At 40.8% G+C, this 18,314-nt stretch overlaps 1 protein-coding gene across 1 annotated transcript in view; it reads left to right on the top strand.

The window, feature by feature from the left end:
• NR4A3 (nuclear receptor subfamily 4 group A member 3) overlaps nt 1–16,848 on the top strand; it is a 28,714-nt gene extending 11,866 nt beyond the window's left edge. Inside the window, exons 6-8 of the mRNA XM_054164460.1 lie at nt 3,598–3,797; nt 5,000–5,178; nt 15,154–16,848. Of these exons, the coding sequence (XP_054020435.1) occupies nt 3,598–3,797; nt 5,000–5,178; nt 15,154–15,416 (642 nt within the window). The 3' untranslated portion in view covers nt 15,417–16,848. The remainder of the gene's footprint in view (nt 1–3,597; nt 3,798–4,999; nt 5,179–15,153) is intronic.
• The last annotated feature ends 1,466 nt before the right edge of the window (nt 16,849–18,314 follow it).

Genomic DNA, 18,314 nt, shown 5'->3' with positions numbered 1-18,314 from the left:
ATTTGGAAAAGTTCAGGGGGAATCAGAAATAAATGCTGTGTGAAAACTGACATCAACTAAATGAAATGGGCCATAAACAGACTGCAATGATAAAAAAATCTTTTCGAAGAACAATCCTGTCCCTCTAAAGATTAATTTAGGCCGTGTTGGTGGCTGAGCAAAACAAGTGCGTAGGTCTGGAAACCTGGCTTTGGAGTCAGTCCTAACACTTCTGCAGACATGACCTTCATGTTTAGCGTGATCTTCATGTTTACAAGCCGTAAGGTACTGATAAGAGTTTCAGAGATGAATGTGTCCCCCTTCTGTCCAAATAAACCCCCCCCAACACACATTAAAAAAGTCCCCCCAAAAATCAAAACCCAAATTAAATTCCCTAGACTATGAGTTTTAAACCAGAATAGATTGGAACTGGTTCTGTTCAGAACATGGCTGCTTTTCATTTCAGCACTGGTTTTAACTTACCAGTCCACAGCAATGGTATATTTAGGTACTTGGTTTCAAAAAGCAATTACTGGGAAGAGAATTTGGTTTACGAACTCCTTAAAGGCCAAGGGCCGCAGTCCGGTCTCACACCTGTTTTACTGGTACAATTCCACAAGTTTACACTTCTAAGAGATATGCTGTCCTTATTCACACAGAATAGCCTCCAACTTAAATGGAAATGTTGCCTTGTTGGAGGGAGAGTACAGCATTTAGGTTACAATCTCCCCTTTCCCCAGCCACAAAATGAAGCAAATATGGAGGCTTTTGGAAAAACAAGCATAGCTCCTCCTCTGTGCAGAGAATCAATGTTAGGCTTTTGCAGACATAGCTATTAATGAAGGTCAGATGAAAGCTGCACAGGGTAGGGCTAGGTGCTATCAGGCTCCCCAACATTAGGCTTTCCAAATCTGTTGAGATATACCATGCTAGTTAATGTCATGCACACCCCTTCTTGAGTAACACTTGAGTTTCATTTAATTCCCAGAGGAACTCCAAGGAAGGTATTTAGGCAGAGCTTTGTCTTCTGGCTTTCTCTCAGTGTGCCTCCTGTTTGCCCAGGGCAGGTAAAGAAACGCAGGTCTGAGCATTTCTGTATTGTGGCCTCCTGACCAAGGGCAGGTTTACCAGCTGCTTGGTCAGAAGTTAGGTCAAATATCAGCTCTTCTCAATGAAATAATTATGGAAACCCCCCAGATTTTAGAGCATAAAATAGAACCATATAGATTTTTCTTGGTCACTTACATACTTATAAGCCTGTTACAAGTAAGTAATATTTTATGTTAGCTATTCTTTGAAAGTGCTAACTCTTTGTAGTGAGCAGCAATGTGTTACAGCAGATAAAAAGTAAAGAATTCCATATAATTTTTTACCTTTCTTCTAAAATGTCTCTGACAGGATGAACTATAACAACAAATAGAGGTTGTAATTTTTTTTAGATGCATTTGATTTCATCAAGTGCCCCATCTGTACTCTCTATTGTAGCCTTCACAGTTACGTGACATAACACAGCATTCAGCTTCCTTAGAAAGATGTTACAACTCTCTCTTAATTTTTCTAGAGGAATGTTTTATAAATACTGGGAACAAATTAATACCTGGTATAATTATGCTGACTTGTGATGACATATATTTAGAATTAACTTAGGGTATTATCTTTTTTTTCTTTTCTTTATCCTCTTCACTGTTCAAATGATCAAGAATGTATCTTGCTTTAACAGTACCTATGGTGAGACATGAGTTTCCATCAGCCTATTTGGTTTCCCTGTGTAGAAAGGAGTTGTAGATCAGCCCCTGAACAGCAAAGCACTGTCTTGGCTTGCTCTGTAGCTTTATTTTAATAGGGTCCAGACCATGTGAGGTCTCTGAAAAAACATACGATCTTCCCTACCCACTAATCACCCCGGCGCCTCTTGCTGCTCTTCGGTGCCAGGAGTAGATAATTCATACTGCCTGAGCATCCTGAACTGCTCCATCCAGACAGGGGACTGACCACTCCAGTGATGCAGCACACAGATTTTTCTACTGTGTTTTGGCCTCTACATACTTCACTGTCACAGGATCCTTTGGACTAGCTGGGGCAGATTTTTTTCTCCATGTTAGCTTGTAAGAGGGGTTGCACATATTTCACTGGCTGACTAGGGATGTGAGCTGACATTTAACATGAGGTACTCTTGCACTTAGTGTTGGGTAAGCGGAACAGAGTCATTCAGGGGTAGTGCTGGTACCACAGATACAGAATCATAAAATCATAGAATTGTTTTGGTTGAAAAAGACCTTTAAGATCATCAAGTCCAACCATTCTGTAACTCTGCCAAGTCTGGTAGTGTCTATGGTCAGCAATGTCTAGGATTGCCATGGTTCTCGAACCCGTCACTGATTCAGATACTGTGTCCTTCACCCCTTACCTACCAGCAGCAAGCAGCTCCAACTAGGACAGGCAGAGGACAAGCCACCTGCCTGAGAAGTTCTGCTTGATGCCTCCCTCTCTCTTTCGGCTTTTTTGGCTTGCAGTTAGCAGCTTGGGTTATATCTGTAGCCCAAGATGCAGAAGGAGATGTGGGTCTTTCAGCATCTGCTCTGGCTAGGGAGACTTTTAGGCTGATTGCCTCAAGCCCTAATTGCATATGGAAAGTTGTTGTCAAACTGTATGCACACTTCTTTGAGCCATTCACACCACCCCAACTTTTTCTTGGCTGAGTCCCAGAGGGAGAGAAAGTATGAAGCCTGTCCCAGAAGTAACCCTGCAGATGCCTGATGGTGAGGAGGTTGTTACAATAAATCCCAAATTATTCAATTCTTGCTCAGAAAACCATCAGTGCTTTCTAAGCACAGAATTGGACTAAGCCACAAAAGCTCCTGTTGCATTTTCTGCCAAGAGAGACAGCAGTGTCATGGGAGTGACAGGGATCCACACGTGAAAGAGTAGGAGAAGCAAGGAGGGAGCCGCCAGGGGGTCACGGGGAAATTGAGCAAGCTGAAGCTGTCGAATGGTTGTCTGGAAGAGTTATGGCCACATAAGCAGGATAATAGGTTGTCCTGAAGCTTAAATGCTTCTATTTGAAGGATAAGAGGTGTTCCAGGGCAGCTGTTTTACTTTGAACCATTCTGTATTCAAATGAAGCAATGCTGCATGTGTCAGATAAAACATGATTTATCTCACATGTCTCTATCACTGTCAGATAAAATGTACTTTGAGAGGCTTTAGAAGAATTCTGTGTTTTGGACATAGTGAGACAAACTCATCAATGGGAAAAGTGTTTAATTGTAGTAAGTTAAATAGTGTTCCTCTTCTAGTGTAACAGAAATTATCCTACCCACCAGGTTTCTGTTTGTGTTTAGTAATAGCATGTAAGTACTTGTAAAATGTGGTAAGTGTTATGTTTGATTTATAGATTGTAAGCTATTCCTATGTAAGTGAAAATAGTTTTGCAATATACATCTGAATAGCAGAGCACCTGTACATAGCCAAATAGGTGGATGTAGAACTACTTATTATGCCTTTGATGATAATATCAGTTTTGCCACAGAAGGAAGTATTGTTGGGCAAGTAACGCCATATGTTTCACAGAATGCCCTTAAGTGCACATAACCTTGCTTTCTGTGGCTTTCATTTTAGTACTGTTCCACTGATCAGGCTGCTGCAGGCACAGATGCAGAACATGTACAACAGTTCTACAATCTCCTGACTGCCTCCATTGACATAACTAGAGGCTGGGCAGAAAAAATCCCAGGATTTACTGACCTCCCAAAAGAAGATCAGACATTACTCATAGAATCAGCTTTTTTGGAGCTGTTTGTACTAAGACTCTCCATCAGGTAACTATTTATTTCATTTCCTTTTTCAGCTGATCTGAAAAATCATCCAGCTAAATGCTTTTAAGGAATAACTATGGCTCTATCTTTGAACTTTTGTTAGATGTACCAAAACCCCCACAAAACATCAGCAATGTCTGTATCCAAAGGACATGGTGTCTAATTTGTTTTGTGCTGCAGAGAAAAAAAAGAAAGATAAACTGATTTAAAAAGAGATCATAGGTTTTGCTAGTATGGTTCTTTTTGTTTGACAAACCCCATCCTCTTCCATAGTAATCAAAATTGATCTTCGATTACTTTCTGAGCAAGTCTGCTTCATTCTCAGCAGCATAAACTATAGAAAAGCACCTTCAGTATGAAAGCTTTTAGCTTTTCTCCCTTCTTTTGTGCATGCACACCCCTGTCATCTGTTTGTTTAAGGGATGTAGAAGATCTAAAATCATGATCAGATTGGGTTTTTTTATACCAAGTCATTTGATAGAGTAAGGTGCTATTTGTCAGTCTGGTACGGGGTAAGACACTTTACCAAGAACATTTTCAGAGACTGGGAAAATTCCAGACTGATGATTTGAATTGTTTCTTTAGGTACAAAATTGTTTCTTTAGGTACAAAATGACCTTTGCATGTGTTTGTTAGTGGGCATATTGGCAGTGGGGAGGGGGAAAAGAGGAGACCTTGTCTGTAATATGTCTCTTACACACAGGTTTTCATGTAAAAGAGTTTTTGATGTTACGTATCTTATTGCATGTATTTTCAGCTGGCTTTTTCCTTATCAATTTTTACAATCTGGAAAAGCAGATGAGACTAAGTAAATGCTGAGAGTTGCAGAATCTTCAGTTTTCATTATTTTTGTATTTCAAAATGCACTCACTTAGTATTCCTTTGGTTCAAACATACAGTATTTAATGTAAAATGTCTTCTCTGTTTATGCCTTTGGGCAGGACCAAAATCTTAACTAATTAGACAGTCTACACCACATGCTACAGCTAACCTCAGGCTTATAACTCTACCAAGTAAGCAATCATAGAAGCTTGTTTGTTGTACTTCAGCCCCAAGGGAGAAGCATATTGTCAAATATGAATGCCCACATATGTCTCAGGATAATATGCCTTGGATTTTAAGTGACAGAGACTTCAATACTGGTTATGCATTTTGCTGTAAAGTAGAAGATGCAATTATAATTTTTTCAATTGTTTTTATTTGAGGTCTGATACTGCTGAGGATAAGTTTGTATTCTGCAATGGACTTGTGCTTCATAGACTTCAGTGCCTTCGTGGATTTGGGGAGTGGCTCGACTCTATTAAAGACTTTTCCTTAAACTTAAAGAGCCTTAACCTTGATATCCCAGCCTTAGCAAGTTTATCAGCTCTAACTATGATCACAGGTAAGTGCTCCTTTGTTAACAGAAAGCTTCAGACTCAAGCGCTTTGCAGACCCTAGCTATACTCAAGGTAAATTGAGTATGATTTTTAAGCACTGCAATGACCATACAAAATTAGACCATCAGGTACACCTGTTCAAATGTTATCAAACTCCCTATTTCTTCCTTTCATTGTTTTCTTGGAACAGGCTCTAAAAAGCAAGCTACTTCCAAGCAAATTATGTAGCTCCTACAAAACCATTTGAAATACTTGATGAATTCCCAGACAAACCTAATGAAATGACCAGAGCTAGATTTTCCATGTCAGAATGCTAATACCAGGGTAGCTCAAGAGCTAGAAGCCGTACAACTAGTATAGCTGGCCTCTCAGCAAGACAGCTGTACCAGAAAGTGTGCTTCATGAGGGCAGGCAGGCTGTGTTTGGTAGGCAAGCTACTGTAGGTTTTCCATGTACTGCTTTTCTGGGAGAGAAAATTGGAGAATAGAAAGAAAAAACACCCTCTTTGGCAACTGTACAAAAGTTTTTGGGTGTGCGTGTGACTTGCATCACCTCTTCTGCTTGCTGGAGCAAACAGCAGGAAACTAATGTCAAAATCAGATGTAAATCTGGCCAGTGGATAGAAAATGGGAGAACATAACCTGATAAATTCTACTTTTGTCATTCCTGAAACAACAATGCTCCTTGAAATACACCCTCCATTCCTTGGGCTTCTTGCAGCTGAAGAGGCATGACTGAGGGAAGCAGGAAGGGTTAGGAGTAAGGGAGTCTGACAACCATGCAGCAGGAGTCAGAGGAGCAGTCATTTCTACTGAAAGCCTCAACTCAGTTTAGAAAAGCAGTTAATACCTTCATATAGCTGTGTCAGTGTAGGGCTTCAGTGTACCTTGAGATGGATCTTCCCAGGGATGCTACAAGCTCCACTGGAATGGATATTGATTCCCTCCTGCATTTCAGACATCCACCAGTTTGCCGGTGGTAACCTCAAACAATATCAGCTTGCAGTCTTCCTTTTGACCTAGACTGAGATGATGCTTAAGAAATACTGAAACAGAATGCTCCATGGCAAATATAGAATCTACAAATTGGCCCATTCTCACTGGCATTTGTAGGGCCAAAATGTGGCCTCCAGCATTTACATGGTACGCTTCCTTCCTTCATTTGGATGGAGGGTTAGTGTACACATGTTCCAGCATTAACTCTCTGCTCCTTGAGAAAAGTATGTTAAATTTGTAATTAATTTCTGTTCAGGGTTGTGTTTTTTTCCTGCAACTGGAAAAGGTTCATCTTCTAGTTTCTTTCATAAAACTCTTTAAGTCCAGAGTAATTCACTGGAGCTGCTTTGTTACCTGTGAAAAATTTTCCAGATGACTGATATGTTAAAGTGGGAAAGAACAGCCACAACTTATTTCTAACTCCTCTATATAAACACCCATAGACATGTGTTCATGCATACTTAGATATATGCATTACAAATGCATATATATGTATTTGTGTGTGTTTATATATCTGCATATCTATAAATCAAGGGGAGGTGCTGTCTCCCTCCATATATATTTTTATACAGGCATATGTGCTCACATGCATATAGCACCCATCATTCATCTAGCTTATTTACTTTATATTAGATACCTTTTATTTTAGATAGACACAGGTGGATGGAGCTTGTTCTTTATTGTCTTCCTCATAAGGATGAGGAAAGGACTAACCAAGAGGATGCAGGTTGATGAGTAGGATTCCCTGCAAACTGCCTATGTGGCTGTGGAAAAAAGGCAATTCTGTAGGAAAACAAAATATTTTTTCCCCTACAAAGCATTTTGATGTGGTAATTCCTTGTTCAGTTAGGCAGAGTTTGTTTTCTGTGCTGGTTTTGGCTGGGGTAGAGTACCTAGTACAGGGCTATGTTTTGGATTTGTGACAAAGAGAGTGTTGACATTCAGGGATGTTTTAGTTCCTTCTGAGCAGTGCTTACACAGGGTAAAGGCCTTTTTGGCTTCTTACACCACCCCATCAGTGAGTAGGCTGGGGGTGCACAAGAATCTGGGCAGGAACACAGCTGGGACAGCTGACCCCAGCCACTCAAAGGGATATTCCATACCGTATGATGCCATGCTCACCATATAAAGCTGGGGGAAGAAGAAGGAAAGGACTTTGGAGTGGTTGTGTTTGTCTTCCCAAGTAATGGTTATGCGTGATGGAGCCCTGCTCTTCTGGAGATGGCTGAACACCTGCCTGCTGATGGGGAGTGATGAATGAATTCCTTGTTTTGCTTTGCTTGTGTGTGCAGCTTTTGCTCTACCTATTAAACTCTCTTTATCTCAACCCATGACTTTTCTCACTTTCACTCTTCTGATTTTCTCCCCCTTTTTCACTGGGAGGGGTAGTGAGCAAGTGGCTGGGTGGGTCTTAGTTGCTGGATGGGTTTAAACCAAGACAGTTGCCCTGAGCCAAAGTTGTCCCATGACTGGCTCAGGCCACCCTAAGATATTTCATAGAAATCTCTTTTAGTTAATAGTGCCCCACATTCCTTCATTTGCTTGATAGCAACCCTTCCAGGAGTTGGTTATATTGTGCTAGTATTCCCGAAGTTTCTAAACAAATGGAAGTTAACTGTTGTCTGAAAAGGAGAGCATTTCTGTCCATAAAAGCTTGGAGGGTTTCTGTATTTGTCAAGCTTTCCTGGATTTTCTTATCTGTATGAGACAGTGCTTAGTGTAGTTTTCTGTGTATTGTTTTATTTCATGAGGCTAGTATATCTCTGCTGACTTGCTCTTAAGGGCAGCATATACTTTTGTGTGATCTAAATGAGAGGGAAGCTTTTGTGCCTAGTGATTTATATTGACAGGTTTTCAGATGTCCAAGGGTAGCTAGCTAACTTGGGGACTCACCCAGAAAGGGATGGTATTGTATAACAATATAAAACCAAATAATGTGAAGAAAATGAATGTCAGGTAATTATGGCACACAGCATGCTGATGGGCAGGGATTTTTTTGAGACTTTCTTTGTGACAGTACATTGAAATTTTATATTCAGGAGAGCCTTGAGATTTGCCTCTGGCATTGCATCCCATAAGAAATGGCATCTTGTCTGCTCCCTTCAGTTTGAGTATGACAAGCCATGTGATGGTTTTCAGCTATTCACACCAGAAGAGAAAAAGTACTAAAGGAAATCTGCAAATCTGAAATCTGCTGAACATTTTAAAGCATTGTTTTGAGGCTTGGATTTGGCTGAGTAGGTCTAGGTGCCATTCTTCATCTCTAGAGAAGGTACTCCATTCTCCTGTAATGGACTGTTGGAGGCAACAGGTAGATAGTAAATCCTGGCTCAAGCCCTTTTTGTGAGTCAGAGCAAAAGAGAATGACTTTTTTTTCTGGGAACAGAGCTTACCTGGCTATTGAGTGTCACTGTCCTTTGTGTTGAGGCCACCTGACATATTTTACAGGCTGCAGAATGGCTTTTGTGTATGGTGATTTGGAGATGAGCTGGTGCTCAGAGGGGTACCCGAGGCCCAATCTCCGGTCCAATTCCAACAGGAAGGGAATCTGACCGCGAATCTCCCACGTCCCAGATGGATATCCATGTCATTGGGCAGCAAGATAGGAAGGAGTTGTTTGCTTGCATTAGCAACAGTGCCAACCCAAAATGCTGGCTTGAGCAAAATTGTCTTCATTATTACACAAATTGCTCCTGTTCTTATTTGGCATTAGTCAACTTTTCATGACTTGATGGTTCAACTGAAAAAAAGAAAACAACCCAGTGTTCTGTAATAGCTGTAGCTTGTTTTAGTAGTGTACAGCATCTTAGGTAGCAAGAAATGTTTCTCCAGGTAAAGAAAAAAGCTCCAGGGAATAAAGACCTGTTTGTTCTTCCTGGTTTCATGAGTGCTCTTCATAGCCCGAACAAAGATGTGCTCTTAGAACACAACCCCTCCTGCACACCATTCATTGGCAGTATTGCTGAAGGAGAACAGCAAGAGAAATCGCTACTCTCTTTCAAATGTTCTCTCTTTCTTCTGGCAGAGTGACAGGGAGAACTAACCTCTCTTTCCCAGTGAAGGAAGAGGGATTAAATGTAAAAAAATAGTGTTGGAGGCTAAAAGACATTCCACTGTTCCCAGTGTCCTCAAATATTGAGGGCTGTTCACTCATCTTGGGATGTGGTTTTGGAAATCAATTAGCCAATAACAGCCCCAGTAGTTCCAGTGCCCTTTAATTAAACCTGCTGACTTGTTTGGAGCTGCCAAGCTCCATGTCCTGTCTCAACCACAGCTGCAGGTGACAGCAGAGGATGCATAGTTATAGGCGTGTATGACCGTTTGTTCTGTTCAGTAATTTTGAAGGGAACAATGGGAGACCTAGTGAGTATCATTATAGTCACCAATTCACTGCTTGCTTTGAGTAAAACTGAAGGTGTGCACAACATAAAAGAAACAGGAAAAGATTTTGTAGTATTTTGAAACAAAAAATCCATATATATATAGTGCTTTTTCTGTTTATTTTATGTTTCCTGGCAATTTGCAGTGTGTTGCCCAGTAGGAAAAGCATCATGTCAGATCACTGCTGAATTGTGAAGTCCTACCGGACAGGCCATCAGCCTGAAAGAGCACCCAGGAGGAAAGAAGTGGCTCTTGGTTTATTGTGGGTGGCTTGCAAGCACTTAACTTAAAACTCTGTGATGCCAAAGCACATCTTTTTTCTTTAAGGTACTCCTTTAGGATCTTCCTCTCTCTGTCTCTCTTCTCTTTTCTTACTTCCTTCAGTTGGTTAAGAAGGGCTGGGCAGAACTTCCTGCAGGGCACATCAGTGGCACTCTGAGCATCAGCCAGAAGAAAACAGTTAAGAAATGACACATGACACTCATCCCACATGCCCATGAAAGCAAAAAAATTACTTCTGTCCTGTTCTTTTTCTTTGGATCACTTATTCTGTCGGGATGTAGGATCTAATGAGCTAAAGATGACTGCCAACATGGAAAGGAAATGCTGGTCATCCTGAGACAAGTTCTGTCTTTAGTTTAGTTCTGCATGAATGATTTCTACCAGTGTAGTTTGTTGCACAGTTCACAAGTGTTCCTGCACAACCACTCTGTGCTGGACTGGGTAGTGCAGATTAGACCAGATACTAACACAGCCTATTCTTGAAAATGTTTCCTTAACTTCCCAAATGACCATTTCTAATGCTCTGCTTTACAGTTTTTCCAACTCTGTCAAAATACAGAGACTCCAATGCAGATCATCTCTAGGGCACACTCTAATTTAGGCTCAAATTTCTGCCTGCTCTCTCCCTCTCTATTCTCTTTTCCCCCTCTGCCTCTTCCTTTCTCTATCCACATCAAAATGTTATTGTTTTGCCCACTTGACACTCTCAGTGGGATGCTGCCGAGCACAGAGCATTCTACTCCTCATTCATCCAAGCTCTTTTGGCATATGTTTTACTTTAAGTGTGTTACAGGCCAGACCAGAGCCACTGTATATATGGGGCTTATTCACACTCTTAATGCTTTGTTAGACTGGCACCAGATCATTGGAGAGTATTGTGAGGTTTCAATTAATTATGAGTTTGTGTTTGTTTTCCTGCTGTTGGGGTTTCTGTTCCAGTTTACAAACACAATTTTTAGCACCAGTAGTCATACCGAGAAATAGTAAAGAGTCTGGTCTGGCTAAAAAGGGTCTGGCTGATGCAGTTCCCTTCTGAACATGAATTTGTCCAACTTCCCTACAAAAGGGAGGCTCACCTACTCTTCAGCAGCAGATATCCTTCAGTCCTGTTGCCAGGATCTTCCAGAGTGGGTGCTTCATGTGCTGGGTCTACATATGAGCAGGTGGCAGACTGGAGGAGTGTAGGAGAGCCAGTTATAGAAAAAAACCCTCCAGATTGCATTGTCTGCCTTCCTCCCCACCACTTTGCTGAGGGAAATACTGTCAGCATCGAAGTGAAGTACTCGCTGCTCCTTCTCCCCTCCCACCCTTTTGCTGAGGCAAGAACTCTTTCCTCCTACAGCAACCAGCGGCTTCTGTGCTACGTTGTGGTTTTAAAGGAGGGAGAAAACTGTGATGTCCTCTCTGGCCATTCAGCTCATCTAACTTTAGGCACCTTGCCTAGCTGATGGAGAAACACAGGGCACTTCCAGAAGATGGTATATCCAGCTAAAATCCACACCATCTTCTAAAAATGCCCATCCTTCTTTTGAATTGTGAAGGAGTTCAAGAAGCACAGGCTCCTAGCTTGGGCACCCTTGTGAAGCGCCTGAAGGTTAGACAGGATGAACATGGGCCAGACTGCAATAGGACAGGAGACTCTTGGATCTGCTGAATTGCAGTCTTGCACTCTTACACATAAGAGTGTGCATGAGACAAGCAGAAAGCTTTAGGCAGCTGAGCCTCATGATTATTTGAGTTATAGAAGGGGAAGAAGATTGTGAAGGGGGAAGAGAAAATTAGATAACTGTATACACACTGAGACAATCAAGGGGCCTATGTCTGCAGTGTAAATCTGTTGCATTTCTGATTGGACTGAAACCTCCAACTGAATTAAGGCTAAAACTGACCCAGTCTGGCAGAGTACACAACCCAAGGATCTTTGAGCTACAGAAGTACCTGCCGCCTTTGAGATGTGTTTCACATAAAAGTAGCAGTCTGCCCAGCCCTGGCATGATCTGCCCCATGTCAGAGATTAGGGACAGAGAAGGACTAGCACAGCTGGTGATGGCTGTTCCTGCTCTCTTACTTCTATCAACTTTTTGCTGATCAGTGTAATGGTAACACAGAATTGCACTGATATTCCTGGGAAAAGGGGAAAGGTGGATAATATTTGCTGTGTTCAGTTTGCCAGGATGAGCTGCTAAGTTTGCAGAGCTTTAGAGGCAAGGCTTCTGATGAATCATTTTGACAGGCTTATGGGGAGCCTCTTTGCCGTAAATCACCATTTTTATTGCAAAAATCAATAGTATCCTAAACCACAGGGCTGAGAAATTCTATATTCACTTTACCCATGCCTTTTGTAATTGTCTTTAAGAACAAGAAAGTCTAAATACACAACGTTTACATACCTCTTCAATCAGAGAAAAGTCCATCCATTTTAACTAGCTGTCCTTCTTGGGATAAATCTTGGAATTACCAGTCCTGTGTGGCTAAGATATCCTGAGAAGATGGCAAATGTTTAGAAGCCATCAGCTTCGGCACCAGTGCACAGGTGCTTCATGCGGCCTTGTTTGGCCCAAATGAAACTGGTTATGTGGAAAAGGCAAGAAAATGTGTTTCCTGCTATTTGAACTCTATGACATTTAAATATTTGCTTATATTATACTCGAGACTCTCCAAGTCTACCAAAGAGATGAGCTGGTTTTAACACTAGTACGCTCCCCACAAACTAGCTGTATACTAAACACCAGAGACTGCAGTGGCAGTGCCAGTTCATGCAATGCCCTTTGCTAGCAGAAGGGCTTTCTCACAGATGGGTCCCCAAGAGATGTCTTAGGGGTTGGAGACTGAACCTCTGAGGCAGCTTCTCTCATAAGAAATTACCTTTATAAAGATTTGCAAGTGGCAAAGGCTATTGTGTGTCAATTCATGCAGGAGAGGACAGCCTGGATTATTAGAGACTGCTTTAATATTGTAGCTCCAGAGACTGGCTTAAGGACAGAGTGTCTCTCAATTCTGAATTTCAAGATCTTGCTATGTAAAGCAAGGCTACTAATACCATAAACTTTGTGTTTTGCATGTCATGTTGCCACCAAAGACACTATGAAACCTTCTTCAAGAAACCTTCTGAACTTGTCAGTGTAAGACAAAAGCTGTTTAGTTCTGTCTGGAAACGTTAATAACATTGCTGTGCGCTCCAGAGCCAGAGATAATTCTCCATGCTCTGCAGCAAGATACACACCTACCGAGGCACTGGTTTAAAAATGTGCTCTGCTAATTTGTAGGCAGGTTTTGGATCCATTCTAGTATTTCAGCTTCCTAGATCTGTAAAGATATCTTCACTTACACAGCCAGGAAACAACCTCAAAACAGATTAAAAAGGTGGGAACTCATTAAAGACTGCAGGATTCATTAAATGTCCTGCAGATTCTCTCAGTAAAAAAAAACTTGCAGCTTTTCAAACCTGTATACAATATTTATCTGCCAAGATTTTTAATGGCAGAATCTGCCTAAGTATTTACTCTCAGTGACCTGTATAGTTAAGGCTTACATAATTACACTATACACCATTTACTGGAACAGCTTTAAATATTCATTGACTCCTCGTGTTTTAATGTAAACAAGGCACTTAGAATACCTAGGGTTTTTAATTCCTGCAAGGTGAAAAAGATGTCTGAAGCAGATGTTACTGCTTGGATGAGTGTTGCTTTGAAGCAACAGGGCAGATTGATGCTAATTAAATGATAGAGCAAAGCAGCTTCTGGCCAGAGATGTACATCTCTGCACCGATGTCTGATTCTGATCCCAAGCCAGTGTTCTTCAGCAGCTAGCTCTGCCTAAGTAAATAAAGTTGAAAATAGTGTAGAATGGGTGAGTATCAGTGGAAAGCCAGACCTTCACATTTCTGACTGCCTTCATTGAATCCCATCTGCTTTATTGGTTTCTCAAGAAAATCTAGCCAAAGCAGGTGCTGAGGGGAGGCAGCAAGGAGTTTGTATACCCGTGCTTGGGGAAAGCACCGCTGTGCCTGGTGCAGACCTTATGCCTGCTTCCGGAAGTTAAGGAAACTGTACTCTTTTCACTGTTCATTAGGGGACAGACAGAGAAAGTATCTGTTCCTCCCTCCTGGTGTAGAGGAACAGGACTGGGGGGCAATGGGCACAAAATGGCCTGTGGCTGGCAGGGATGGGAGAGAGGGCAGGGAAGGCAGATGACTTCAAATGCATCAAACATGAGAACTGCCACTATTTCTCCTCATCTGCTGCTGTCACTGGTTTTATGTTTCTAGTTGATAAAAATGAATTTAACCTGCGTTTCCTTAGAATGCTCTATCTGGTATAATTGTATTCCACGTATAAATTCTTGGGACTTTACTGTGAAGCCAGTTCTTTCTTACCTGTGAATTTCAAAGGCAAAGCAAATCAAAACATGACAAAATTATTTGAGGTTATTGTTCTGAATTGTTGTATTAATTTATACACTAAAACTTGATAGCAAATACAAAATTCTCTCCCCGTGTACCTGTGAAGAGCCTGCTTTTAATGAATCACAGATCTAATTGATTCTGCTGCTGCTTAAAAAACTGTGGATCTGTTTAACACTGTTGTAGTATTAAAAAAGGCTGTTTGAAGGGGTTTGAACCCCAGCTCATATTCCTTTGAGGAATGCTGAGGGTTTTGTGCCTGACAAAACAGCAGCCTTTCTCTTTAGGCATTGCTCACTCAAAGCAAAATAGTTAACTTCCAGGCTTCTTTTATCTTAGACCTTTTAAAGATTGATAAACTATAAAGCAGCAGCTGATCAAAAAACAAAGGGTGGTAAGGTGCCTTTAGTTTTTTTATTAGAGTGTCTGCAAATTCCTGGTGGAATTCTAGGCTGGGCGCTGATGGAGCTGGCTAAGGATATCGATCGCCACTTGAATTCACTGAATAAATAATGGTTGCCATAGTTATTGAGCGTTCACAACTGGTGGGGAAGCACGGAAATCTCCAAAACACCTCCTGTGATAGTTTTGCTGGAAAATCACCCAATTAATTCTGTCTCATATCATGAAAATTATGAGAGACACACAGGATGCTTGGACTCCTTGTACTAGAATTTCAATCATAATTGAGCATCGCTGCTGCCTATTTTAGCAGCTAAAGAGAAAAGGGCAGTTGTCACCCCTTATTTTATGTGGCAGAAAGGTTAACTGGCATTGTATAACCCCAACTGTTCTGAGAGATCTCATCCTTTCAAAGCATTTTTTGCTTGGGAGTACCGGAGTGTGGATATGGGTCACAGTTCTCTCAGTTTGTGGTAGGGAGGCTGACGTGGTTTTTTTTTTCTCCTGCTTTGCAGAACGACATGGATTAAAAGAACCAAAGAAAGTGGAAGAGCTATGCAACAAGATCACAAGCAGTTTGAAAGATCACTTAACTTTCAGTTGCCAAAACAAAGGACAACCGGTTGAGTCTGCAGAGCCGAAGGTACTGGGTGTTCTGGCTGACCTGCGTTCTCTCTGCACACTGGGACTGCAGCGCATCTTTTACCTGAAACTGGAAGATTTGGTGCCAGCCCCTTCCATTATTGACAGGCTGTTTCTGGACACCTTACCTTTCTGAGTCAAACCACCCTCCTGAAAGGCAAACGCCCACCAGAGCAGGCAAACGGATCGTGACTTACAGCTAACATTTCTGCCCTCACTTAACAGAAAAGCAGCTCCGAGTCTAAAATGAGGTCTTTTCTGGCGCTTTGTCCTTACAACCTGAGGCCTGAAACTTACTGGCTTACTGGTTTGGGGTTGTGTTCTTTGTTTTCTTTTGTGTGATTTGGGTTTTTTAAATGGCTAAAATGGCACTTTTGGACTATGCTATCCCAGCGGCAGTAAAAAGGTTAACATGACTGTTTTAAATCTGTTGTTTAACGCCTCATGGTATATGAGGAATAAAGTTGTAGAAGCTGTGTTTGATAACAGGAACAGCAAATAGTTGTTTGCCAGGGTAGTATGTGTTTTGTGAGGATACCTTTAGCATACTTCCTGCATCAAGGGCACATACATCAGCACAATCTAAATGAAAATTCACTTTTTTAGCAAAGTACCTTCAATTGAACATTTCATACAAATCAAATATAGCAAAATGACAATGGCTGTTAGCTCCCATGTTCAAGTGCAATTTTTTAAAGTGCTGTCTTACTAAGTCTCGTTTATTAACTAATTTATTTTACTATGAAAACAAACGGAAGAAATCAAGTGAGAAAATCACATGCACTAACTTACCTGACAGAGTTTTCCAAACTTGATTCCATGTAGCGCGACTTACTGACAAACGTATGTGGAAGACACGGGAGCAACTGTGGCTCAGTTGTTCCTTAGCTAAGGAAATCCGAGGAAGTAGTGATTGGAGCACACAGGGTCAGCATCAGGGATCGTTCAGTCTGAGACCTTTAACACGAAGCGACTAGTTACTAAACGGGCAGCAGGTGGTTTTCAAGAACAAGCAAGTCTTGTAAAATAGTATGAATGTAAGTGCTAGGAAGGATTTAGCGGGCTGCGTTTAAACATTCCGTGTTCGTACTCCTTTTTGTATGTTTATACTGTTGATGCCATATTAATATGAAATAATTTGTTGCATAGTGTCTTTATTTGTATAAATGTTTGTATGCATGGTATATTGTAACAGCTTTGCCTGTATTTATTGCAACGACTGCCAGCTCACGGGAGCCCTGTTACACGCCGTAACTAAATGGGGTGTTCACACTGACTCAGATACACCGGTTGGGAAACTATATACATATATATAATGTGTATATATATATATGTATATACCTATCTTTGTGTGTGCGTGCGTGTGTGTGTGTGTGTGCGTGCGCGCGCGCGTGTGTCTTTTTATTAACCATTTGTACATAAAATTACCCGTCAGATCACAAGCAGAGTTATTTTACAGGTTTTATTTGCAGTGACTTCTAAGGCAGTACTGTTTAGCACTTTGATATCGACAAATCTTGCTCATGTTTTGCTAAATTCGAATAATATTTAAGGAGTTGAGTTCTGAAGAGACAAAACACAACCGACTTTATATGCACTGTATCGAGTCAAAATTTCGTTGGTCATTTTGCTAAGGAAATTTTTGAATGTCAACCTGATGTCACTGTATCTTTTGTTAGCTTTAAACATTCTAGCTTTTGTCTTTTTTTAAACTATGCTGTTTATATGGAAATTAAATTATACAATCAAACAGATGCCAAATGAATTGCCTAATTGCTGCAAAGGATAACCCAGATATCGAGTCACTGTATGGTTTTCAAATAGTAATCTGGTATTTTATCACTTACTATGGTTGGATGTGCTTTTATGAAGAAATTATTCTTATATCAAGATTTATAGTAGTGTCAATAGGGAAACAGACTTCTAATCACTATAGTTAATATTTCCGGTTTACCTGCAGATAATATTTGGAAAAGTATTGCTTTTTGTATTGACTTTTAAGCTTATGTGCAAACATAATAGCATAATTAAATATCAGAGAAGCTAATGTTTCTTGTAGGTTGCTGTAACAAGCCTGACCAGCAAGACAAATATATTTTGACTGAATTTGCTTTTGTATATACTGAATATATATATAAGTATATATATACACACACACACGCTCACACACATGTGCGCATACAAAAACATACAGACGCAAAATCCAAAAGTATGTTTACTTTTGTGTCCCTGTGTAAGACACAAGGACCCTTGAGAAATTGCTTTTATCTAGGGACAAATCCTTCCAGGTGCTGAGCACCAGCCAGATGAGGGCTCGGAGGTGCTTCTTGCGAGTTAGCCCTTACAAAGAATCTTCAGGCGAATCAGCATAGTACAGCAAAATTGCCTTGTTTTTGTTTTGTTTCTGAGCAAGGTTTATTTATTAAGTGGAATGTGAGTGGGAGGTAGCAGGTCCAGAGCCCCATGTGAGATTTCACGTAGCCAGTGTCCTCCAGTCTTCCATAGATAGTCTTAACTGTGATACTCTCCCAAATCCCATCAGCTGTGGAATTGTCCTTCACGTCAGCTTCCAAACAGACTCATCCCCGAGTACAACCAGTGGCAGGTCGTAGTGGTGAAAGAAAGAGTTAACGCAGAATCAAGCTACTACTTTTCTTAGAGCTCTCTCAGTGTGAACATGCCTTTTTCTAGGCAGAATTCAGGAATATATCAGGTGTTAAGGGAGAGTGCCTTGCTTTTGTTTCAGACAACAGTGTTTCAGGAGTTTCTTCACTCCGCTAGCCGCAGTACTTTGGTTCTTTTTTTTCCTCCTTTGGTGGTGTTAACCTGTGGGTTGAAAGAAATGCTCTTGTACATATACAATGTAAACTAAAATTATTAAATTGAATAACATTTTTTTCAGAGGCCCCCTGTGTGTTGAATAAGTACACTCAATTCTGTTAAAATCTGATGTGAATTTTTTATCATTTATAAAACATTAAAAAAAATTGTCTACTTGAGTCTTAAAAGTGGAAAAAATTGGTCAAGCATGCTT

This window comes from Dryobates pubescens, chromosome 9 (assembly GCF_014839835.1).
Source record: "Dryobates pubescens isolate bDryPub1 chromosome 9, bDryPub1.pri, whole genome shotgun sequence".
Lineage (NCBI taxonomy): Eukaryota > Metazoa > Chordata > Aves > Piciformes > Picidae > Dryobates > Dryobates pubescens.
This window is presented reverse-complemented; position numbering and strand designations above follow the sequence as displayed.